The following is a 27,299-nucleotide window of genomic DNA, read 5'->3' on the forward strand; positions in this document are numbered from 1 at the left end:
TAACCTTCTATTTTGACCTCGTCGTCAGTCACCATATCCAACCAGGATTCAGAGATGGTTATAACTGCCACCCTAATTTTGTTAGCTAGAATCCTAATCTCTGCCAATTTAGGAAGAAGTGATCTTGCATTGACATGAATAAAGTGAAGGCCTGTTTTCATAAAACAATTATAATCATCAATATATGGCAATGGGTCATATGTATCAAAATTAGGTAAATCAATGACATCATTCTAAAGGGTAACTGTGCCAAAGTGCATTTGTTACACACAAAGTGAATTCTGGCACCGTTACTATAACTGTACATACATCCATCATGCACCCACCCCTTACACATTTTACATAAGGTGCCTTTTCTGTTTTTCATGCATACTTTAGTACAGTGTATGCACCTGTTTGGTAGTGTTTGAGATAATAATGGCTGTATTGTCTCACATTGACCTATGTATGCATTACATATGGAGTTAAGGTTATCATTCCTAGCTACTAGACCGTCATTATCACCATCATTTATCTGTCTGTTTTGCCTCTGCACAATAGTTTGAGGTCCTGGATTAATTTGGATATCACCACTTTAGAGTGCTACAATAAGAGCTGTGTGCCACTGTTTTTGTTTGGGTATGCAGTGTTGCCATACCTTGCGGCGATAGTGAGGTTTACTTTTCTGGTAGGATGGCAACTGTTGGGCTTTTACTGTCCAGGGCGCTGTTACTCCATTCACCTTTTCTAGCCCCCATGACTGATTTCTTTCTTCATGAAATTGAAGGAGAAAGATAAATATAATTATGGCAGCCTGTACCCCCCTAATGCCTGCCATTTTCACTCTTCACTCTTTTACTCATAAACAATAATATTTATTTCTCTTCTCCAGTCACCTAGTTAGAGCAGCATGCCAAAGCCACTTGTATGCATAGCATTACAGGCTGGCTTAAAATTAACTTAAGATTAACTAAGCAATGATGCAGTCAGTGATAAACCAGTACATCCTAGTATTTGCTTTAGCAATCTCCACTCATTCATGGGCACAGTAATATCAGTGAACACTGTATGTCGATGGTGAAAATAACAATTAATAATATTTTTTTTTTATTATTTTCACACTGGCCGATTCCCACCAAGGCCCGAAAAAGAAAAACTTTCACCATCATTCACTCCATCACTGTCTTGCCAGAAGGGTGCTTTACACTACAGTTTTTAAACTGCAACATTAACACCCCTCCTTCAGAGTGCAGGCACTGTACTACCCATCTCCAGGACTCAAGTCCGGCCTGCCAGTTTCCCTGAACCCCTTCACAAATGTTACTTTGCTCACACTCCAACAGCACGTCAAGTATTAAAAACCATTTGTCTCCATTCACTGCTATCAAACACGCTCACGCATGCCTGCTGGAAGTCCAAGCCCCTCCCACACAAAACCTCCTTTACCCCCTCCCTCCAACCTTTCCTAGGCCGACCCCTACCCCGCCTTCCTTCCACTACAGACTGATACACTCTTGAAGTCACTCTGTTTTGCTCCATTCTCTCTACATGTCCGAACCACCTCAACAACCCTTCCTCAGCCCTCTGGACAACAGTTTTGGTAATCCCGCACCTCCTAACTTCCAAACTACGAATTCTCTGCATTATATTCACACCACACGTTGCCCTCAGACATGACATCTCCACTGCCTCCAGCCTTCTCCTCACTGCAACATTCATCACCCATGCTTCACACCCATATAAGAGCGTTGGTAAAACTATACTCTCATACATTCCCCTCTTTGCCTCCAAGGACAAAGTTCTTTGTCTCCACAGACTCCTAAGTGCACCACTCACCCTTTTCCCCTCATCAATTCTATGATTCACCTCATCTTTCATAGACCCATCCGCTGACACGTCCACTCCCAAATATCTGAATACATTCACCTCCTCCATACTCTCTCCCTCCAATCTGATATCCAATCTTTCATCACCTAATCTTTTTGTTATCCTCATAACCTTACTCTTTCCTGTATTCACTTTTAATTTTCTTCTTTTGCACACCCTACCAAATTCATCCACCAATCTCTGCAACTTCTCTTCAGAATCTCCCAAGAGCACAGTGTCATCAGCAAAGAGCAACTGTGACAACTCCCACTTTATGTGTGATTCTTTATCTTTTAACTCCACGCCTCTTGCCAAGACCCTCGCATTCACTTCTCTTACAACCCCATCTATAAATATATTAAACAACCACAGTGACATCACACATCCTTGTCTAAGGCCTACTTTTACTGGGAAATAATTTCCCTCTTTCCTACATACTCTAACTTGAGCCTCACTATCCTCGTAAAAACTCTTCACTGCTTTCAGTAACCTACCTCCTACACCATACACCTGCAACATCTGCCACATTGCCCCCCTATCCACCCTGCCATACGCCTTTTCCAAATCCATAAATGCCACAAAGACCTCTTTAGCCTTATCTAAATACTGTTCACTTATATGTTTCACTGTAAACACCTGGTCCACACACCCCCTACCTTTCCTAAAGCATCCTTGTTCATCTGCTATCCTATTCTCCGTCTTACTCTTAATTCTTTCAATAATAACTCTACCATACACTTTACCAGGTATACTCAACAGACTTATCCTCCTATAATTTTTGCACTCTTTTGTCCCCTTTGCCTTTATACAAAGGAACTATGCATGCTCTCTGCCAGTCCCTAGGTACCTTACCCTCTTCCATACATTTATTAAATAATAATAATAATATATAATAATAAAATATAATAATCGCTCTGGAGTGCTTTAAATGTCATATGTATTTCATATAGGTTTAGAAGCTGATATTTAAAACATTCCAGAGTGATTTTTATTAATATTATATTATAAATTATTATTATTTTTATAGTATTATTATTATTATTATTATTATTATTATTATCATCATCACCATCGACATACATTGTTCACTGAGTTTAATCATTTCTTAATTAAGCTGCCACGAGACACTGAGAATGTAAACACACAGATGAACACACCAGCTAACCCCTCTAATTGTGAACTTCTTTTGTACTTCTTCTATTCTTTGTTCTTCTTCCTCTTTGTACAATAAATACTCACCTCTCACCCTACATTAAAAGTACAAATATTTTAAGGTAAGTAATGAGTGCACTGTATATGCTACAATAAATACTACTCATTCTCACCCTCCATTAGGTCTACAAATATTTTAAGGTAAGTAATGAATGTACTGTATGTGTATTTTACTTTTTTATTGTTTTCTGTAATATGTAATAGTTATGAAAATTAAAACAAAGATATGAAGTTGGAGTTTTTCCTTTTATTTATTTTCTTTCTTTCTATTATATGTACAGTGGACCCTCGGCTAACGCCAAAATCGGATAATGCCTCACTTTGGCTTTCGTTCCGAATGTGTTCTCACGGCACCCTGAGTGGGCCCGGCCTCTCACCCCATGTACCAGCCAGTGTGCCATTGTTTACAAGCCAGTAAGGACGATTCCACGCATACATGCAATATATTTTGTATTATTCCATTGTTTTTAGTGCTTGTAACTGCTAAATAAGCCACCATCGGCCCAAAGAAAGCTTCTAGTGCCAACCCTGAGGTGAAAAGGGTGAGGTGTACTATCGAATTAAAAAAGGAGATAATAGAAAAGTACGAGAGTGGAGTGTGTATCTCGGAGTTGGAAAAGTTATACAACAAACCCCATTCAACCATCACTACTATCTTGTGCAACAAAAAGGCAATCAAGGAAGCTGTTGCAAAAGGTGAAAGTGTGCTTACAAAACAGAGATCGCAAGTACTCGAAAATGTGGAGAGACTGTTGCTGGTGTGGATAAACGAGAAACAATGTATCAGGAGATAGTATTTCTCAGTCAGTAATATGTGAAAAGGCAGGGCAGTTGCATGAGGATCTCATTAAGAAAATACCTCCAAATTGTGCTGCTGTTGATGAATTTAAGGCCAGCAAAGGCTGGTTTGAGAGATTTAAGAATTGTAGTGGCATACACAGTGTGATAAGGCATGGTGAGGCTGCCAGTTCTGATAAAAAAGTGGCTGAAAAATATGTGCAGGACTTTTGATGCTATGTCGTTTTCGTACTGTTGCTGGGCCTCCCTCCTTATCTGTGCATACTTGTTTCTGGCTCTTCAACTAATCTCTTTATTTTCCTGGGTCCTTTGCCTTTTGTACCTTTTCCATTCTCTAGTGCACTTAGTTTTTACCTCCCTACACCATTGGGTAAACCAAGGGGTCGTTCTGGTCTCCCCATTATGTATTTCTGTTGCCTTTGGGAACAAACCTTTCCTCTGCCTCCTTACATTTTGTTGGTATGTAATCCATCATTTCATTTACTGACTTCCTACCAATTCTCTTTCTCACTGAACCTTCTGCAGGAAGTTCCTCATACCTGTGTAGTCCCCTCTGTTGTAGTTTGGCTTTTCCTATTCTACTCCTGTTACCCTCTCCACTTGTAACTCTACTGTGTATTCAAAGCTCAGAACCATGTGATCACTGACTCCAGGGGCCTTTCATGTGTGTTGTCCTCAATGTCCGAGCTACTCAGGGTGAACATGAGGTCCAGTCTTGCTTGTTCATCCTCCCCTCTTTTTTTGGTAGTGTCCCTTTACATGTTGATGCATGAGGTTTTCCAGTACCACATCCATCATCTTGGCTCTCCATGTTTTGGGACCCCCATGTGGTTCCAGGTTTTCCCAATCAATCTCCCTGTGGTTGAAATTGCACATAACCAGTAACTTTGCTCTTAATGAGTGAGCTCTCCTGGCCACCTTAGGTAGTGTGTCCACCATTGCTCTATTGTTCTCTTCATATTCCTCTCTTGGCCTCCTGCAGTTCTGTGGCAGGTTATGCATCACTGCAATGACTACTTTATGTCTCCCAGACCGAATTGTACCTACTATGTAATCCTTTTCTCCAGTCTCATCCATTCCTTCTATTTCCTCAAATCCCTATCAGTTTTTCATGAGCAGTGCAACCCCTCCTCCCCCTCTGCACCTTCTATCTTTCCTCAGGATCTGGTATCTGGGTGGGAAGATTGCGTCTCCTATCAACCCAGTGAGTTTCATTTCTGTGACTGCTGTTATGTTTGGGGGATGTCTCCTTGATTCTTTCATGCCACTCCTCACATTTATTTGTTATTCCATTGTGTTTGTATACCAAATCTTCAACTTCTTTTCTAAAACTGTGGTCCACAGAGAATGGTGGGGTTGGGGGAGTGGGAGCCCTGGTGGGGGCCTATGGGGGGATGCTGGAGGGGTGGGGTTTATAATGAGGGGAGTTGGGGCAGGGGTCCTATGGGGGGTTGCTGTGGGGTGGGGTTTGTGATGAGGGGGTGGGGACAGGGTAATATATGGGGGTTTTGGTTTAGATTGTGTGGTTGCATTGGGGTTTCCGAGGTTGGATTCCTTCTGTGGGTGGTTCTGGAGGAGGTTGTGTTTGCTCTTCCACCTGGGTCTGGGTTCTCCTGCTCGCCTCCATCCTCGTCTCTCGTTCCTCCCTGTGACTCTGTCCCCTCTCTTTCAGCATCCTCCTTTCTTCTCGTGTTCTGTCTCAGTCGAGGTACACTCTCCAGTAGTCCGGTTTGTCCTGCAAGATCCTGTTTGAAGCTGATTCTGCCTTGAATATCACTTTGACCGGTCATTTTGTTCCTCTTGGAAACCACCCAGTTCTCTGAAAATTTGCCATCTGGGTCATGTCGTCCTCTCCTATTGTTTTCACGATACTTTCAATCACTTTTTTTCTCCTGTTTTCTTGCTTCATAAGTTTACCCTTCAACTTCCTGGAGCCCATAGACAAAAATTGACCTTTCCCTTTCATCCTCCCACTGTATTTCCCTTTGCATCCCCTGAGACGATTTAGTTCCTGCCATTGAAGCGTTCCTTCCTTCAACCTCTTCCCTAGCTGATGTCTCTGTGCTCACTGGTCTGTCTTTTTTCCTGCTCATCAGTTCCTGGGCACTGCAGTGGTCTGTTAGAGCCTCTGCATATAGCTTAACTCCTTCATTATCTTTAGTCCCCTCATTTGTTCTTGATGTGCTCCTCGCCTTTTCCCAGGTCCCACATGGGTCTGATAGGGCCTTCGCATACAGTATAGCTTCTTTGCTCCTTCAGTCCCCTCGTCTGTGACTGATGTAGCAGTTCCTGATGTCATGGCTGTACTGTTCTTTGGTTCTTTAGGCTGTTTTAGATTTTTTAGTTCCTCTCTAAGCTCTGTATCTTAGCTTTACAGACAGATTATCAGTACTGTTGTAAATCTTTAAAGCATTGATGTAGGCATCCTTAATATTTTGAGTTTTTCTGCACACTTAACCACTTCATGGTCTTTGATGTAGTACTACGGGTTTGAGGTCTGGGCGTGAGCTCAGCTCACTCAGATAAGCAGTGAGCAGTAAATTTGGGCCTAGATATGAGAGAATGGGTCTATGCGGTGAGTGTGCACCATATAAAAAAATCCTGCCCCACATAGTGCATGATGGGAAAACTGACCATGAATTTGATTCAAAATAGCGACTTTGCAGTGTATTTTTGGATGGTTTTTTATGGTTGTATTCTCAGTTTCTTGGTATCATTTGAAAGAATGGATGATATATTACAGAAATAGAGAGGATATTGAGTTCAAAGTAGCGGAAATTGAGTTCAGAGTAGCGGAAATGTTTGATACTTACCAGTAACCCAAAAGATACAAGTTGTGTCACGTATCTGATATGTGTCCAACTGGTTGGTCTAATATGTTTTCATGAATGCACTGACACTATTTATACAGTTATTACAATAATGCAGTAGTCTGCACACCAGTAAATTTATTTTTTGTGTGAATAAAAATAAAAAATGGAAAACAAGTGTAATATAGGAGAGACCTGAGGGGCATAACTAATGAACAGAAGAAATGTTGTTTTAGTATCAGGAATGTCTACATTGTTTATTCTGGACCCTATTTTTAAATTGTCAATTTTTTAATTTTGTGTAATTGGCCAAATTACTGATTTCTGATCTCTTTATTGGGTAGTTGAAATAGGTAAATGGGCAGTTTCTTGTACTCGTTTGATAGAATGGATAGAATACTAGTGAAAAAGCTATGAGTTTTGTTGACTGGAACATAGGAATTGGCCTAAATAGGATTCAGATTGGGTTAAATTGCAGATGCGTAAATATTGCTGAGACTGCTAACTTTGCGAGAGCGTAATTCCGTAAGTTTTCCATCAAATTTCATACTTTTGGTTTCATTACCTTAGGAAAAAGATTCTCTATCATTTCATAAGAATTTTTTTTTTTTTTTTTAAATTCTTGGACCTTGAGAGCAATTCTCAGATCAGGATCTGGACCCTGAAAGGGTTAGGTGCTTGTATGTAGGAAAATGGTCAGTGGGTAAAATAAAGTGTGATAGGAATGTTCTGAGCAGTGATGGAAACAAGGAGGTACGTGGGTACATGGCATGTACTTACTTTTCCATTTCAGTTAATGTATTAATGGAGAAGCCTTTTGTCATGTTTCCACTGATCAACTATGATTTTGTTTCCTCAGTTGTAAATATTGGCAACTTTATACTATATACGTATTATGTAACATGGGGAGGGAGTATGACGTGCTTAATATTAACCTTAGGATATGTCCAGATTATCATTTCATATGCTTTCAAAATGTTCCCAAAATTGCTCAAATTTAAAATTTTCTAAGGAGCTTACAAAGCCTTTTTTTTCCTCAAACCTCAAGCTGTAAGGAATCCTGGGGCTTGCTCAACCTTCTCCTCCTCAAAAAATCTACTTATGGTTGCTTTAATTTAAAGTCTATTGACTACACAAGGGCAATTAAGGCTACACATCACCTGTTAACCAGTCAAGATTACTGTAGTCTCCAAAATAGGAATTAAACTCTGAACATAAAGACGTACATCCTTGTCGAGCCAAATCAGTATTCCCTAGCATGTATCTACTCCATAAAATCTATTTCCATCACTGATTCCCAGTGTGGCTCATAATCAAGGATGCGTAGGAATTCTAAGATGTGAGAATCATTTTTCTCAAAAATTCTTTGTATGTAGTATACTTTTTATAACTTTTTTACTTGATCTCATCCAGAGTATATTCTTAACTTACAGGGTCATTCAAGTTTTGTGACTCACTTGGATTGGTCAGCTGATAGCCAGTTCCTTCAATCAAACTCAGGAGACTATGAGCTGCTCTTCTGTAAGTTAATGATATTGGTTTTGCATTTAATTTTTAGCAAACTCTTAACACAGTTTTGTCACTGATATATTTTTTAACAAGTTGTTTACAACTTAATTAATTTAATGAATACTGAATTTTACAGCATCTTTTTCCAATATTACTTTAAAGACTTTTGATTCTAAAAGATAGATGTCATTAATGTGTTTGGAAATGATTCAACAAGTGGCCAGGATATAAATACCAAAAGGAAATGACAAGACCACAAAAATAAAAAATGCATTTTCTCACATATACTGTGAAATATGGCTTACATTTTTAAGATACACCTCTTGTTATATACTGGAAAAAGCTAAAAAAAAGTGTAAAGAAACTGATTGATGACTGTGGCTTTGAACCGTGGGTCCAAGCTGTAGTACTACGTCATGAGCTCAGCTCACTCAGATAACCTGTGAGTAGTAAAATTGGGCCTAGATATGAGAGAATGCATCTATGTGGCAAGTGTGCACCATATAAAACAAATCCTGCAGCATGCAATGCATAATGAGAAAAAAACTGCGACCATGTTTGTGGTGTATTTTCGTATGGTTTGTAAGATTGTATTCACGGTTTCTTGGTCTCATTTGATAGAATGGAAGATATATTACAGAAATAGAGATGATTTTGATTGGTTTTAGTACTGAAAATAGCTTGAAATTTAGCTCAAAGTAGCAGAAATGTTCGATTTTTGCCAATGTTCAAGAGTAAAAAAATCACATCAAGTGCCCAATACGCATCAGCTAGTGGATTTGATGTGCATTCATGAATGCACTGATATTATTTATACAATTATTACAATATTGCATAACAAGAAATCAGTTTTTTGTGTGAATAAAAATTCTTTGTGAATAAAAAATTGAAATGGAATTCATGTGTAAAGCTTGGAAACATAACTAATAAACAGAGGAAATGTTATTTTAGTGCCAGGAATGTCTGTCTTGTTTATTCTGAACCCTATTTTGAAATCAAAATATTTTGAACTTTGTGTGAAATTGGCCAAATTACAAATTTCTGATCACTTTATTGGGTAGTTGAAATAGTTTATTGGGTGATTTCTTGTGCTTAGTAAATAAAATGGAACACATACTAACGAAAATGCTAAGAATTTGGTCTAATGTAACAACGTAATTGGCCGAAAATAGGACTCAAATTGGGCAAAATTGCCGATGTGTAAATATCGCAAATCGTAAATATCGTAATTTCGTCAAATTTTTTTTTTTTTATCAAGTTTTGTACTTTGTGTTTTATTACCTTCAGGAAAATATTCTCTTCCATTTTTTTTTTTTTTTTTTTTTTTTTTTAAGTTCTTGGACCCTGTGGGGAATTTTCAGGTTGGGGGTCTAGACTCTCAAAGGGTTAAACTAATATTATTTAATTAATTGAATTAGGCTGCTATATGTTCTTTATGATAATTATACAATACAGTACAATTGCAGTAAAAACAGAATTGTTAGATATAACTGACATTTGAATTTAAAACAGATTTGCCTTTTCTATGGATGTATTGCATTCTGCATTAATCATAAATATAATTTTTTTATGAGGAGTTGAGGGATTACTGTAGGTGTATGAAGAGGGAGGTGTTGAGGATTGGAAGGTACGTTACAGCTCTGATGATAATTCACATTAGCCACTTTACTGTATAGACAATGGAATTTATATGCAAGTTATTAGATGGGATGCTGAAATTCCTTTTTAGTAGATGAGTTTGGGAGGGTGTGTAAAAGTAGAAAGTTGAAAGTGAACATAGATAAGAGTAAGGTGGCCTGGCGGTGGCCCGGTGGCCTGGTGGCTAAAGCTCTTGCTTCACACATGGAGGGCCTGGGTTCGATTCCTGGTGGGTGGAAACATTTTGATGCTTTTCCTTACACTTGTTGTCCTGTTCACCTAGCAGCAAATAGGTACCTGGGTGTTAGTCGACTGGTGTGGGTCGCATCCTGGGGGACAAGATTGAGGACCCCAATGGAAATAAGTTAGACAGTCCTCGATGACGCACTGACTTTCTTGGGTTATCCTGGGCGGCTAACCCTCCGGGGTTAAAAATTCAAAGAAAATCTTATCTTATAAGGGTATCAAATGATTTGGATAAAGAAAAATTGGATATCACATTGAAGGGAGGGAATATAGAAGAAGTGAATGTATATTTGTATATAATTACAGAAATAGTCTAAAAGTTAAGATTCATATTATTGTTTTTCTCAGGGAATGCTGGGCTGTGTCGCCAAGTTGTACAGACATCACAGATGCGCGATGTGGAGTGGGCAAGTAGCACCTGCACGCTCACATTTGCCACTCTGGGTATTTGGCCTGAAGGTGCTGATGGCACTGATGTAAACACCTGTGTTAAGGCTAACTTCTCAGCTGTCTTGGCTACAGGGGATGACTTTGGAAAAGTGAAATTATTTAGTAGCCCAGCATGTCACCAGAAGGTAAACAGCTTTTTAATATTTTTGCAATTCTTTAGGAATTTGAAAAATATTTTAAGATCATTTAATATTTCTTTTTCAGCAATTATCTAATATAATAATTCCTCCAGATATGTGAAGGTTGTTTTGGAGATTCCCATAAATATAGAATCAGTGACTATCAATATCATTAAATTCTGATCAATAATTTTTGTTTTTAATTTGGGATCATTTTGTATTTCAGAGGCCATCTTTATTTAAATATTGCTCTACCCTCATTAATATTAACATTCATAAGAAAGAATACCTAAAAACAAGAGATTTGGGAGTGGAAAATTCAGAGTACATTTTGAACAATATCTCATGGTTAATCTTTAATTTAGGGGTTGTTCCTTCCCTCACCCAAAACATGGGATCCTCAAAACCCATGAATAACCTAAATTATTATTATCAGGACATCCTACAGAAGATTTAATTGATGTTTGTAAATTTGAATGTATAATGGGCCCTCGTTTTTTGTAATTAATCCGTTCCAGAGAGTGTGACTAATGGCGAAATTGACAATTTGCGAAACCATTATCCCCATAAAAAATAATGTAAATCCAATTAATCCATTCCAGACCAAAAGTATTAACAAAAAAATATTGTTTTTATCTGAAATATACATTTACATACACAGAAAACAATGAGATGTGAAGAATAAAACAATAATAACATCCCACTTACCTTTATTGAAGACTCTTGTTGGTGTATGAATAAAATACAGTGAAACCCTGGGTTTCGGCCATAATCCGTGCCAGGAGCTAGGCCTAAATGTGACACGGCCGAAAGGTGAAGCAATATTTCCCATAAGAAATAATGTAAATAAAATTAATTCATTCCAGACCCACAAAAATATTCACAAAAAAATACATTTTTTAAAGAATAACTATAGTTTTCATACACACAACACAGATAAATACATATATATTATACAGTACATAAATTACAATTTAAATAAACATTTAAAATAACATTTACTTACCTTTATTGAAGAGACTTGCTGGCATCTGGAAGATAGGGGGAGGAGAGAGGGAGGACTTATTGCTTCGAAGGGGAATCCCCTTCCATAAAGACTTTAGGTAACAAGTCCTTATCTGGAGTTTCTTCCCTTCTTTGTCTTTTAAGGCCACTAGGACCAGCTTGAGAGTCACTGGACCCCTGTTGCACAAAATAACTGTCAAGAGTGCTCTGTTTCTGGCATCTCTAAGATTTCCCTGAAGTGGGACAAGGTTTTGTCACTGAACATGTTGCAGATATGGCTTGTTTCAGCTTGGTCAGGGTGGTACTTTTCAACAAAAAATTGCAACTCATTCCACTTTGCACACTTTTCAGTCACAATTAATGGCTGGATGCCTTGCTGGCTGGATGCCTTGCTGGCTGGCTGGCTGGCTGGCTGGCTGGCTGCCTGGCTGGCAGGATGAGAGTGCAGGGTAATGTTCACTCAAGGATAAACAATGCTAGAATGACTAATGACACCTGCATGGGGAGGCGGACAGGTCTGGTATGCCGGCCAAAACCTGGGGCAAAGGCTGAAACGTGGAACAAAATTTGGCCTAAAAAATCGGGTGAAACCTGAAGTGGCTGAAACCCGGGGTTTCACTGTCGTTACATATGTTAGGAATTGTGATGGCGGCAGGGGAGTGTGTTTGGAGACAGGACAAGGTAGTACAGTGGAACCTCAAAAATCGAACTTAATCCGTTCCAGGAGCTAGTTCTAAATTCGAAAAGTCTGAAATTCGAAGCAATATTTCCCATAAAAAATAATGGAAATACAATTAATCCGTTCCAGAAACCCAAAAATATTCACACAAAAAATACATTTTATAGAGATTAATTACAGTTTTACATACAACAAATACTATAGTTTTTAATTATGTATAGTAATACATATAAAATAACATTTTTACTTACCTTTATTGAAGATTGGTGATGGCATCTGGAAGATAGGGAGGAGGAGAGAGGGAGTTGGGGTTAGTGTTTGGAAGGAGAATCCCCCTCCATGAGGACTTCAGGTAAAGCCCTCTCTGGGGTTACTTCCCTTCTGTCTTTTAATGCCACTAGAACCAGCTTGAGAGTCACTGGACCTCTGACTCATAAAATAACTGTCCACAGTCCTCTGTTTCTGGCGCCTCTTTAACATTTCCCTAAAGTGGGACATGGTTCTGTCACTGAACTTGTTGCAAAGATGGCTTGTTTCAGCTTGCTCAGGGTGGTACTGCTGCACAAACATTTGGACATCATTCCACTTGGCACAAGTCTCCTTAATCTTTGAAGAAGGCACCTCATCCACTCCCTATATTAACACCTTTCGCAACATCAGCTTCCTTTATTTGTTCTTTCTTTGACAGGATAGAACCGATGGTCGACTTGTTTTTCCCATACATCCTGGCAAGCTCAACAAGTCTCACACCACTCTCATACTTCTGTATTATTTCCTTCTTCACATCTATGGTGTTTCTCACTTTCTTTACCACAGGGGTATCACTAGCAAGCTTCTTTGGGTCCATGACAGCTTATTTCATAGTCCCACAAGCACTAAACACAACGAAATAATTGTAAAATGCGTGAATGAGAGCGCAGGTTAGTGTTCACTCAAGCATAAACAAAGCTAGACTGCTCACGGCGCCTGCGCGGGGATGCGGACAGAGCGGGCGGCAGACAGGTCCTGTACCCGGCGGTCCGAAAATAGGGGTGCGTTCGATAATAGGAACACAGTTTGTCCGAAAAAATGGTCCTATTTTCGAAAAGTTCGATGTGTGATACGTTCGATTTTTGAGGTTCCACTGTACTTCAATATAACACTTATATCAACTCTACAGCTTATTTATCTGTCACAATTCATGTAGTATGACATAATAAACAATATTAATAACATAGAAACACGGCATATACAGTGGACCCCTGGATTACGACAATCAGTTCCAGAGAGCGTGTCTTATACCAAATCTGTTGTAATCTGAATTAATTTTCCCCGTAAGAAATAATGGAAATCCAATTAATCCATTCCAGACACCCAAAAGTATTAAACAAATTTTTTTATATGAAATATACATTTCCCTACACAGAAAACAATGAGACATACAGAATAAATAATAAAATGACACTTACCTTTATCAAAGACGTATTGATGAGTGATGAGATGGGAGGAGGGGAGAGGATGGAGGTGTACTAGTGTTTGGAAGGGATATCCCCCTTCCATAAGGACTTCAGGTACCAAGCCCTTATCTTTGCTTTTTAACCCCTTCAGGGTCCAAGGCCAAAATCTGAAGTGGTGCTCCAGTGTCCAAGAAATTTTGAAAAAAAAAAAATTATTTTTTCTTACAGAATTAAAGAGCATATTTTTGTGAAGGTAATAAGACAAAAAAAAAACAAAATTCTGATCAGTACTTACCGAGAGGGGGTAAAGGAGGTTTTGTGTGCGAGGGGCTTGGACTTCCAGCAGGCATGCGTGAGCGTGTTTGATAGGAGTGAATGGAGACAAATGGTTTTTAATACTTGACGTGCTGTTGGAGTGTGAGCAAAGTAACATTTATGAAGGGATTCAGGGAAACCGGCAGGCCGGACTTGAGTCCTGGAGATGGGAAGTACAGTGCCTGCACTCTGAAGGAGGGGTGTTAATGTTGCAGTTTAAAAACTGTAGTGTAAAGCACCCTTCTGGCAAGACAGTGATGGAGTGAATGATGGTGAAAGTTTTTCTTTTTCGGGCCACCCTGCCTTGGTGGGAATCGGCCGGTGTGATAATAAAAAAAAAATAATAAAATACTTACCGAGATACAGTGCCAAGAAGTTTGTCAAAAATGATGTGGTGGCAGCAACATCGATGAATTCCACATACGCGCATTACATTATTTAGCGTTTTTTTAAGTTTTTTCTTTTCTTTTCCAATTTTTTTCTATTCCTACTAACATTTGGGGCCTGAGAGACCAATACTGTATATAATGTATATATATATAAACTCACTGTATTGAACACAATAACCGCACTAAAGTTATTATCATATTATTGTTTACCACTTTTGTTTATTACAATAAACATGCACAAATCTTGTATAATACTAATGTTCTATCATATATTTACATATTTACAATCACTGGACATGGTTTTAGAACTGCTGGAGCTTGTGGAACTCCTTGAAACAAGGCACCATGCACAGAGGTACCTTACATTCCTCACACATAAACCGAGTGTCTTTGCGTCTTTGTTGCCGTCGTTTTGTTTGTGCACAGACAATGCATCTCTTCTGAGCAAATTTCTTCTGAGTTGAAGGAAGCTGTATTATGAAATGATCACCTTCCCTTCTCAAACGCTTGGGTATGTCCTGAGTAATTTGAGGACCTTGTTGTATAACAGGTGTTGTTACCTGGTACTTCATTATGAGTTGTCTGACAACAGACAAACAAAATTCACCATATGGTGGTCTGTTGCCAGTCTTTATTTGGTACATATTATATGCATTGAGCATAGAAATGTCCATGAGATGGAAGAAAAGTTTCATGTACCACTTGTAACTCTTACGAACACAGTCAACAAAACCAATCTGCATGTCACATTTGTCAACCAAGCGCATGTTTTGTGTATAATCAATCACTGTCACTGGTTTTCGAATACGTTCATTAGTCACTCGATCAACTTTGCCACTGTCTTGCATTTCATTACGGTGAATGGTTGTCAACAATGTGATATCTCGTTTGTTATGCCACCGTAATGCCATGATGTCATTGGCAGTAAACACCTGCACATCATCACCACGAGCACCTGCGTTGAGCCTGGGCATATGTTTACGATTAGAACGCACTGTGCCACACACATCTGTCTTGTTCACTCTCATGAAATCACTGAGTAATGGGCTTGTGTACCAGTTATCGGTATATAATGTATGGCCCTTACCAAGATAGGGTGCCATCATGTTTCTCACTACGTCACCTGAGATACCCAATAACATCTTGGTATCTTTCAATGTTTTACTTCCCATGTATACAACAATATCCAACACCAGGCCACTGTCACAGTCACAGAGTACAAACAGTTTTATACCAAAGCGTTTCCTCTTGCTCGGTATATACTGCTTGAATGACAGTCTACCTTTGAACAAAATCAAAGACTCGTCAATTACAAGATTCTTGAATGGATAAAAGTATATGCTGAACTTTTGTTTGAGATACATGAAAACATTTCTAATCTTGTATAACCTGTCACTTCTGTCAGGCCTGGTTTTGTCAGAGAAGTGCAACATACGTAAGAGTAAGATAAACCTGTTCACTGGTATGATTTCACTGAAGACCGGGGTAGAAATTAGCTGATCTGTGGACCAGTATGCTTTTATATTATGCTTATAGACATGAGGCATAAGCATTATTGTTGCAAAAAGCAAATACATTTCTGCAACAGTCGTCTCTTTCCACCTGTGTAGTCTTGACTGTGGTGATATGATCGTATTTGCCATGGTGTACTCAAAATACTTATTACTTTCCCTGACAATAGTTTCCATCAATGGCTGGTCAAAGAATAATTCAAAGAATTCCAGTTCATTGGCCGTGGTTCCAAGGGGACAAGTAGGTAGAATTCTACTTTGAGAGTCATCAAAGTGGCAAGGCTTGGGAACAAAATTGGGATTTTGCTGCCAATCCCACATACGGTTTGCTGGTGGATACTGGGCATCATAGGCTGGTTGTGCGGGTGGTTGTGGTTGTGGTGGGCTGGTGGCTGACGCTCCGCTTTGTCCTTAAACTGACGAGTCAGCAGCGTGGGTCCCAGCGTGGGCTGGTGAGTCACGCATGGCGGTGCCACTACCATCACCACTACCACCATCCACTGATGCCTGTGGTCTATCCATGCCATGTGTAGCCACATCATCCTCACTATCACTACCTAAAACTGGTGTAGGGCCACGGGATGTACTCCGGGATGTACTCCATCCCCTGGGCACAGCATAGGGTACACTACCCGAGTGCACGCGGCGGCGAACATACCAACACTTCACTAGTGAATATGATTCCTCACTATCACTACTCGAATGATCATCGAGCGCAATAAAATCACAATCCACGTCACTATCATCATCATTACTGAAGTCAGAGGCCTGGCCACGCGAAAATATTAGTTTTCTCTTGCGTTGAGGAACAACCGACCGTGAGTCACGAGTGCCCACACCAGAGGTAGAAGGTTGAGGATCGTCAGGGTTTTCTGCACTATTATCGATATCCTGGTCATTCTTTTCGGTCATTAACTGATCAATGCCGTAGAATTCGTCTTCATTTCCACTTCCATCAGTGTCAGAACTATCAGATAGGAAGAGGAGAGTCCCAATTTTCCGGGGAGTGAGAGCTGACTTGCGACGAGGCATGGTGAACAAGGGTAACTGAGCCGGCGTTCCCACAATGCTATGCGGGTGCCTAGATTTTTTGTTTATGGCACACACCCACCACGCAGACCCGTTCTCTCACATGTAGGCCTATGAGTGCTTTCGCTCTAAATATGACGGCGCTAGAATTTTGGCGTAGATCTACGGTTTGGACACTCAACGTGAAGCCGTAGATCTATGGGACAGACCCTGAAAGGGTTAATGCCACTAGGACCAGCTTGAGAGTCAGTGGACCCCTGTTAAACAAAATAACTGTCCAGAGAGCTTTGTTTCTGGCATCTCTAAGATTTCCCTAAAATGGGACACAACACTGCCATTGTAGATGTTGCCAGCACGGCCTGCAACAGCTGTGTCAGGGTGATGTTCATCCATAAATGTTTGCACATAAGAAGGCAGGAACACTGCAGCAGGCATGTTGGCCCATACTAGGCAGGTCCTTCACAAACCATCCCACTAACAGAATCGTATTTGCCCAACCCAATTTTCAATGCTTTCCAAGCAATAAGCTTTGATAATTCTATTCACTCATGTGCAAGTCCCAATTAAATCAAATCGTGTGTGAGGGGGAAGTACCCTGTCTGGTATGTGGGGAAGTACCCTGGCTGGTGTGTGGGGAAGCACCCTGTCTGGTATGTGGGGAAGTACCCTGGCTGGTGTGTGGGGGAGCACCCTGGCTGGTATGTGGGGAAGTACCCTGTCTGGTATGGGGAAGCACCCTGTCTGGTATGTGGGGAAGTACCCTGTCTGGTATGTGGGGAAGTACCCTGGCTGGTATGTGGGGAAGCACCCTGTCTGGTATGTGGGGAAGTACCCTGGCTGGTGTGTGGGGAAGCACCCTGGCTGGTATGTGGGGAAGTACCCTGGCTGGTGTGTGGGGAAGCACCCTGGCTGGTATGTGGGGAAGCACCCTGTCTGGTATGTGGGGAAGTACCCTGGCTGGTGTGTGGGGAAGCACCCTGGCTGGTATGTGGTAAAGTACCCTGGCTGGTGTGTGGGGAAGTACCCTGGCTGGTGTGTGGGGAATGTGCTTTATTGTTACGCTAATATCAACACTACAGCTGATTTGCCTATCGCAATTGATCTAATATGATATAATAAACAATATAAATACATTGGACCCCCAGTTCGCGAAGTCATCGGTATCCGATAAATCTGGTATCTGAAGCATTATATCGCAAAATATTTGCCTCGGTTCCCGTTACAAAATCCGGTATGCAATACAATTCGTACGAGACATGTCCACGTGTGGCCTGAACTGCCCCATGTGTGCCAGTGTTTACAAGCCAGCCAGTGTGTGCGCATCTAAGGATACATTCAGTACATTCCATATTATCCATATTGTCACTGTTTTTGGTGCTTGTTTCTGCAAAATAAGTCACCATGGGCCCCAAGAAAGCTTCTAGTGCCAATCCTGTGGTAAAAAGGGTGAGAATTAGTATGGAAATTAAGAAAGATTTTGACGGATTTGGAGCTAACCCTGAGAAGCCTATGCCAGTTGTGGAATCCATTGTGCCTACTTCAAAAATTAAGGAAATGTGTGCACAGTGGGTTGAACTGCAAACCTTTATGGATGAAAATCACCCTAACACAGCTATTGCAAGCTGTGCTGGTGACTATTACACTGACAATGTTGTGAACCACTTTAGGAAAGTCATAAAGGAACAAGAGGTACAGGCCTCTATGGACAGATATGTTGTGCAACAGAAGTCCAGTGACTCTCAAGCTGGTCCTAGTGGCATTAAAAGAAGAAGGGAAGTATCCCCGGAAAAGGACTTGCTACCTCAAGTCCTAATGGAAGGGGATTCCCCTTCTAAACATTAAAAACTTCAACACTCTCCCCTCCTCCCATCCCATCAATCATCACCAGATCTTCATTAAAGGTAAGTGTCAATTATCCTATTGTGATTATTCTATTGTTATTATTGTTATTGTAATTATTCTATTGCATTAAACTTAACATTTCATGTGGTAAAAGTTTTTTTTTTTCATACTTTTGGGTGTCTTGCACGGATTAATTTGATTTCCATTATTTCTTATGGGGAAAATCGCTTTCCGATAATTTTGCTTTACGATGAGCTCTCAGGAACGGATTAATAACGTGAACCGGGGGTCCACTGTAACATTAAAACATGTTAAATGCTCCAGAATGAATAATATTTGGCATAATACTGAGCAGTTTGAAGAGGTATGAAGAGGATATGGGATACAAGTACCATTATCCTATCCCTGTCTTGCAGGCTTATATTAGAGAAAAGGGAGTACACGTATAGCACAGGGCTAGCTGTGATATACATTCGTAATGCACCATAAAACTGAAACAAAAAAGCTATTTTCTCTACATTGATTATCATACATAGCAGCATGTGTGTAGAGAACCTAGGTTAACTCAGAAAACTCAGACAGTGACTTATTTCTAGTACCTGGCTCGGGCTTGCCGTATATGATTTTTGGTAAATACCAATATTTTTTTCTCAGTTGTTTGTTGGGATATCTTATTGAAACTTGGGCAGTGTATGATGGAAAGATGCTTCTTAACATACACCAGAAAAGAAAAAAATTGGACCATAAATAATGGAGTTCACTTCTCAGCCATTAGCTGCCCCTTAGCGGTATATTTTCGTATGGTTTATATGGTTGTATTCTTGTTCACTTGGTCTCATTTGATAGAATTGAAGATATATTACAGAAATAGATATGATTTTGAAATTGAGCTCAAAGTAGCGGAAATGTTCGATTCTTTGGCGATGTTCAAGAGTAAACAAATGACGTCAACGTCCAGTACGTGTCCAACTGGCCAGTCCAGTATGAATGGGTTGACATTATTTGTACAATTATTACAATAATGCAGTAGTCTGCATAACAGTAAATCTTCTATTTTTTGTGTGAATAAAAATTCCAAATGGTAAGCAAGAGTAATATAAGAGGGGCCTGGAGCCATGACTAATGAACAGAGAAAATGTTATTTTAGTGCCAGGAATGTTGTTTATTCTGGACCCTATTTGAAATTGGCCAAACTGCCAATTTCACACAAATAGGTGAATGGGTAGTTTCTTGTACTCAGTCAACAGAATAGAAGTAAGTTTATTCAGGTATGCACAAAGACAGTTACATAGATTATCATATATAGCAGCATATGTATAGAGAACCTAGGATAACTCAAAAAAGTCAGACTTATTTCCACTACCTAACTTGGGCTTGCCATATATGATTTTTGGTAAATATTTTTCCTCTCAGTTATTTGTTGAGCTGTCTTTTTGAAACTTGAGCAATATATGATGGAAAGATGCTTCTTAATGTACACCAAAATTTAAAAAATCTGATGATAAATAACGGAGTTTACTTCTCAGCCATTAGCCACCCCTTAGCTGTATATTTTTGTATGGTACTCTCATTTTTTTGGTCTCATTTAATAGAATGGAAGATATATTACAGAAATAGATATGATTTTGATTGGTTTCATGATGAAAAATACCTTGAAATTGAGCTCAAAGTAGCGGAAATGTTTGATTTTTGCCAATGTTCAATGAACTTTCTTTTGTAAGTCAAGTTGGTTAACTTTATTAAGTGTATTCTAACCTAACAACTCTTTATTAAGTGTATTCTAACCTAACAACTCTGTAGTCCGGCAGACTCAATAATCCGGCACACTACAGGTCCCGGTGATGCCGGATTTGTGATGGCTAACCTGTACTGGTATGATGAGTCTGGCCCAAGGCCACGCTCTTTGAGCAGAAAATCTCTTGTAACTCATCGAAGGTATATTGTTGAGAAAAGAACACAAAAGTGACTTAGGAGGCATCATGACTTGATAAAGCTTCTGGAGAGCAAAACATAGCCAGAATAGTCTCTCTGTTGTGTCTTTGTATATTTACGGACTGAGTCATGAAGTTTGTATAGGGCAAGTGATATGAAGATCAAAAATATTGAAAAGAGTTGGAAAAAATAAATACAGTGGACCCCCGCATAACGATTACCTCCGAATGCGACCAATTATGTAAGTGTATTTATGTAAGTGCGTTTGTACGTGTATGTTTGAGGGTCTGAAATGGACTAATCTACTTCACAATATTCCTTATGGGAACAAATTCGGTCAGTACTGGCACCTGAACATACTTCTGGATTGAAAAAATATCGTTAACCGGGGGTCCACTGTAATATGAACCTCAAAAATTATCAGTCATTCAGAGTAATCAAATCAAATCAAATCAAGTTTATTCTCTATAAAGATTACAACATGGGGTTTACATATTATATAATAATAAAAGGAAATGTCAGCAATATTGGTTGGAAACTTTTCCTTGTATCCTTAGGGAACTTATGACTTGTTCAGGTAAGAGATCTAGGGTTCTGTCCCCAGAATGGGTAGAAATGTTGGGCCTCTTTCCTTAAGCCTGCTGCCCATTCACTTAACATTAAGTAGGTACCTGGGTATTAGTCGCCTGTTGTGGGTCACATCCCGGAGGTTAGTAGTATACCTCAAATAGGGGCTGGGCTTTGAGAGTTGAGGTAGAATAACATCTCTTAGCCTGTAAAATTGATCTGTTGTAAAAAAAAAAAAGTAGTAGGTTAGTAGACAGCAACCACCCAGGGAGGTACTACCGTCCTGCCAAATGAGTGTGAAACGGAAACCTGTAATTGTTTTACATGATGCTAGGATTGCTGGTGTTTTTTTTCTGTCTCATAAACATACAGGATAACAGGTATATCTTGATGTCTAGGGCAATTGGTGTAAATTACTGGCTAGATGGATACTGCAAGGAATTTGTAATCCCATTCATTGATAACTGGGACACTTTCTATGGCAAACATGATATGTATGCAAGGGATAGGGCACATCTCTCTGGTGCAGGGGTGGTAGCATTAGCCAACTCAATTGAGGGAGCCATTGCTGGCTTGTTCAAGATTTTAACCCTCTCCTAAACTCGTTCTCAGGGTATAAAATTTTTTGGAAAAAATGAAATGATAGAGAATCTTTTCCCGATCATAATGACACCAAAAGTATGAAATTTGGTGGAAAACTTATGGAATTATGCTCTCGCGAAGTTAGCGGTCTCAACGATGTTGACGCATCGGCGGTTTCGCCCACTCTGAGCCCTGTTTTCGGCCAATTTCAGTGTACTAGTCGATAAAAATCATATCTATTTCGCTAGAACTCCATTTTTTTCTATCGAATGAGTACAAGAAACCACCCATTTACCGATTTCAAGTATCCAATAAAGTGGTCAGAGATTGGCAATTTTGCCAATTTCACACAAATTTCAGAAGATGCTAGTTTCCAAATAGGGTTCAGAATAAGCAAGACAGACATTCCTGGCACTAAAATAACATTTTCTCTGTTCATTAGTCACGTCTCCAGGCCCCTCTTATATCTCTTTTGCTTTCCGCCTTGAATTTTTATTCTCACAAAAAATAGAAGATTTGCTGTTAGCAGACTACTGTATTAGTGTAGAAATGGTATAAATAATATCTGTGCACTTGTGAAAGAATATTAGACTCACCAGTTGACGTATATTGGACGCATGGCATGATTTGTTTACTTTTGAAATTTAGTAAAAATCAAACATTTCTGCTGCTTTCAGCTCAATTTCAAGGTATTTTTCATTATAAAACCAATCAACATTATCTCAATTTCTGTAAAATGTCTTCCATTCTATAAAATGAGACCAGGAAAACTAGAATACAACCATAAATACCATACAAAAATACAGTGCAAAGTCGCTGTTTTAAACTAAAAACACAGTCGGAGTTTTTTTTTTCTCATGCACCGTGTGCTGCAGGATTTTTTTTATACTGTGCACACTGACCACATAGACCCATTCTTTCATATGTAGGCCTACCAGCTTTCTCTCACTAGATTTGAAGGTGCTAGAATTTAGGCATTCTAGTACATCAATAACTCTGGTGCATAAGCTGTACTAGTACGTCGGAAACCCTGAAAGGGTTAAACTGATAGAATATAGAGGTATGGGTGTGTGTGAGAAACAGTCAGGTTGCAGCACTTGGGTTGAAAATAGCAGATATTACCAGCATACCTCAGGGATATGTGTAAAAGGTATTATTCATCATAAAATTGCCAGTAAAGGCAAATCAACTGGTCAACAAACAAAGAGAGACAGTAAAGGGCAGCAAGTGACTAGCTCCCTAAAGGTTTACTATACTAATAGTAGGAATGTAAGAAATAAGATAGATGAGCTAAGATTAATGGCATGTGCAGGTAGCATAAATATTATTGCTATAACAGAAACCTGGTTCCACCTGAAAGATAGAGAAATCCTTTCTGAATGCCACATGAAAAGATACAAACTATTCCACACTGACATGATCAGTAGGAAGGGTGGTGGTGGAGTGGCACTGTATGTCAGAGATAATTTTAATTGTTGCGTTAGACAAGATATAAAATTAGAAGCGTCGAACACAATCTGTTTGGCTGCAGTTTCATGAGGGTTTTGGGTGTGATTTATAGGCCCCCAATTCTTGATAGGAAGTGCAGTAAGCTTCTATGGGATGAAATTCATAAGGCATCTAGATATGAAAATGTTGTGTTAATGGGAGATTTTAACTTTAGACAAATTGATTGGAGCAATGTGACATGAAATCTGGAGTCTAGCCATTTTCTTGATACGATTCAGAACCAACTAGAGAAAACAGAACCAACTAGAGAAAATAGCCTACCTGACTTGGTTTTTGCCAACAAGGAATCACTAATTAATATTCTTGAGGCTAATGATGAGCTTGGGGAAAGCAATCACAAATTACTCAGTTTCAATATATCATGGAATTACCCCAATAACTGCAATCAAGTCTCTGTACCTATTTCTGCTTGGCCAATTTTACAGGTTTGTGAAATTACCTGGGTGGGTTGAACTGAAATGACCTGACTATGGGTCAGGTAGGTGATGATGGTTGCCAATATGATGATTTTCAGAGCATAGTTCTAGCTGCGCAGACAACTTATGTCCCAAATAGAGAAATTAGATCAAACAAAAATGATCCAAAATGGATAAAAAATAGATTAAAACACCTCACTGGTCAAAAGAGAGGCATTTATAGGCAAATCAAAAGAGGAGAGGGGCAGTTAAGAAATCATTATATTCAATTAAAGTGTGAAATAAAAAAGGGAATAAGAAAAGCTAAGAGAGAGATTATGAGGTTAAAATCACAAGGGATTCAAAAAGTAACCCAAAGGGTTTCTTTCAGGTATACAGAAGATTAGGGAAGAGATAGGCCCACTCAAAAGTCACTCAGGTCAGCTCACTAATAGTGATAAGGAAATGTGTGAAATTTTCAACTTACTTCCTCAAAGTTTTTACTCAGGAAGTTATTAGTGAAATTCTAGAAATAATAAACTATGGTGAACTGAACGATGATGTTATGCACAATCGAAGTCACTTGTGACATGGTTCTCAAATAGATGAATTAAAACCTAGCAAATCCCAGAGTCCTGATAAACTGTTTGCAAGAGTTTTAAAGGAAACTTTGGCTAGTTTTTTCAGCGTATCTCTACGAACTGGCATAGTACCAGATAAGTGGAAAATGGCTAATGTAATAAACCTATCTACAAAGCAGGTGACAGGTCCTTAGCTTCGAATTACAGGTCAGTAAGCCTAACATCCTTAGTGGGAAAACTGATGGAATCCATAATTGCCGAGGCTATTCATAGCCATCTTGAAAGACATAAATTGATTAATGAATCTAAGCATGATTTTACAAAAGGGCATTCCTGTCTTACGAACTTACTTTTTTCACTAAGGTATTTGAGGAGGTCACTCATGGTAATAAATATGATATTGTGTATGGAGTTCAGTAAGACTTTTGACAGAGTCCCACAATGGAGACTATTGAGGAAAGTCAAGGCACATGGAATAGGCAGGGAAATTTTTCCTGGATAGAGGTATGGCTGACAGGTAGGCAACAGAGAGTTTGCATAAATGGGGAGAAATCAAAGTAGGGAAGCGTCACAAGCGGTGTTCCACAGGGGTCAGTGTTGGGTCTCTTGTTGTTTACAATTTACATAAATGACATAAATGAGGGTATAAATAGCAGCATAAGCAGGTTTGCCAGTGACACCAAAATAGCCCGTTAAACTCATTCTGACAAGGAGACTAGAGTGCTCCAGGAAGATCTGAATAGATTGGTGCAGTGGTCGGTGAAGTGACAGATGCAGTTTAACATAAAAAACATAAACAAATGCAAAGTTCTAAGCATCAGAAAGGTAAATAGCCATATTACTTAAAAAGTCAATAATGTAGATCTTAATACAGTGGAACCTCAGCTTACGAGTGCCCCACCATGTGAGTTATTCAGGATATGAGCAATTGCTCAGTCGATTTTTTGCTTCTGGATATGAGCAAAATTTCAAGATGCGAGCGGGCCTCAAGGGAGGTTCCTTGACGCTGGTGAGGGGCTCTTGCTCTTGATCTAGGGAATTGGATCTGTGCTCCAGTTCCCTAAATTAATAATAATAATTATAATAATACATACATACTATTAATAATAATAATAATAATAATAATACGTAATACGTATAATATAATACGTATATAATAATACAGTGGTCCCCCGCTTAACGATCACCTCCCAATGCGACCAATTATGTAAGTGTATTTATGTAAGTGCGTTTGTACCTGTATGTTTGGGGGTCTGAAATGGACTAATCTACTTAACAATATTCCTTATGGGAACAAATTCGGTCAGTACTGGCACCTGAACATACTTCTGGAATGAAAAAATATTGTTAACCGGGGATCCACTGTATACGTAATATAATAATATACATTATAATAATACATACATAATAATAATATACATTATAATAATACATAATAATAATAATAATAATAATAATAATAATAAGTATAACATAATAATAATATACGTAATATAATAATACAGTGGACCCTCTCTCTTTGTTGGGCTCTGTTTTCGCTCATTTCAGTTATCGCCAAATTTTTCCATAAAAATATTGGCTCAGTTTTCGTTGCTTTCCTCCGTTCTCATCGGTGGTACGGTACATGTCTGAGTGTGCTGCGCACACAACCTCCCAAACACATATTCTGAGGAGGCAGTGTTGCTTTGTTTATGGGTGAGTGAACATTACCCTGCAAGCTCATAGAAATTATTTTGTAATAATTCATTGTTTCTTGCACTTGTTTATTCTGTGTGACTGCTAAATAAGCCACCATGGGCCCAAACAAAGCTGCTAGTGCCAGTCCTTTGGTAAAGAAGGTGAGAAACACGAAAGAATTAAAGAAAAAGTTTGTAGAAAAATATGAAAGTGGTGGTGGTAGAGGGTGGTAGTGGTTATGATGATGGTAGAGGGTGGTAGTGGTTGTGATGATGGTAGAGGGTGGTAGTGGTTGTGATGATGGTAGAGGGTGGTAGTGATGGTGGTAGAGGGTGGCAGAGATGATGATTATGTGTGAGTGAGGTGAAAATGTTTGGTAACAGAGCTACAGATGTCCCTCTTAACATAATGATAAACGGATCACCTATCACAAAGCTAACAGAGGGAAAATTCTTAGGAATCCACCTTGATAATAGACTCAAATTTCATACACATATACAACAAATTTCTAAGAAAATTTCCAAGACTGTAGGCATACTATCGAAGATACGGTACTATGTTCCACAGTCAGCCCTCCTGGCCCTATATCACTCTTATTTACCCCTATCTCACCTATGGAATTTGTGCATGGGGCTCAACAACAATTAACCATCTCAGACCACTAATTACCCAACAAAAGGCTGCAGTTAGAATGATGATAAATTCTCACTACAGGCAGCACACTCCACCAATATTCAATACACTAAACCTACTCACCATACAAAACATCCATACTTATTACTGCACCTATTACATACATAGAACACTTAACTCTGATATTAACCCTCCCCTCAAACATCTCCTTGCCAACCTCAACAGAACACATGACCATAACACAAGGCACAGATCACTCTTTGATGTTCCTCGTGTCCATCTCACACTATGCAAAAACTCAATGCACATAAAAGGCCCTAAAATCTGGAATTCATTACCTGTAAATATAAAAGAAACACTACCTGTTTATAAATTCAAGTCTCTTCTCAAAGATCACTTACTCACCCAAAACCAAATAAATACTGAATAACTGAACCTTATAAATTGTATATCTTAAATGTTTCTCACAATTATATCACATAAATGTTAAACCTAAAACCCAATCTAACTTTATTATTTTTTAAATACACTACCTAACAGAATACTCCATACGACTGAATGTACAACAATGCATGCAACCATATGACCTG

The 27,299-nt window shown here is 39.1% G+C and overlaps 1 protein-coding gene across 1 annotated transcript in view; it reads left to right on the forward strand.

The window, feature by feature from the left end:
• The window catches only part of LOC138851395 (echinoderm microtubule-associated protein-like 1), a 125,478-nt gene that overhangs the window by 79,793 nt on the left and 18,386 nt on the right, over positions 1–27,299 (forward strand). The window contains exons 4-5 of the mRNA XM_070080471.1: positions 8,099–8,186; positions 10,407–10,633. Coding sequence (XP_069936572.1) covers positions 8,099–8,186; positions 10,407–10,633 — 315 coding nt within the window. The remainder of the gene's footprint in view (positions 1–8,098; positions 8,187–10,406; positions 10,634–27,299) is intronic.

The sequence above is a fragment of the Cherax quadricarinatus genome, unplaced genomic scaffold, assembly GCF_038502225.1.
Source record: "Cherax quadricarinatus isolate ZL_2023a unplaced genomic scaffold, ASM3850222v1 Contig497, whole genome shotgun sequence".
Taxonomy (NCBI): domain Eukaryota; kingdom Metazoa; phylum Arthropoda; class Malacostraca; order Decapoda; family Parastacidae; genus Cherax; species Cherax quadricarinatus.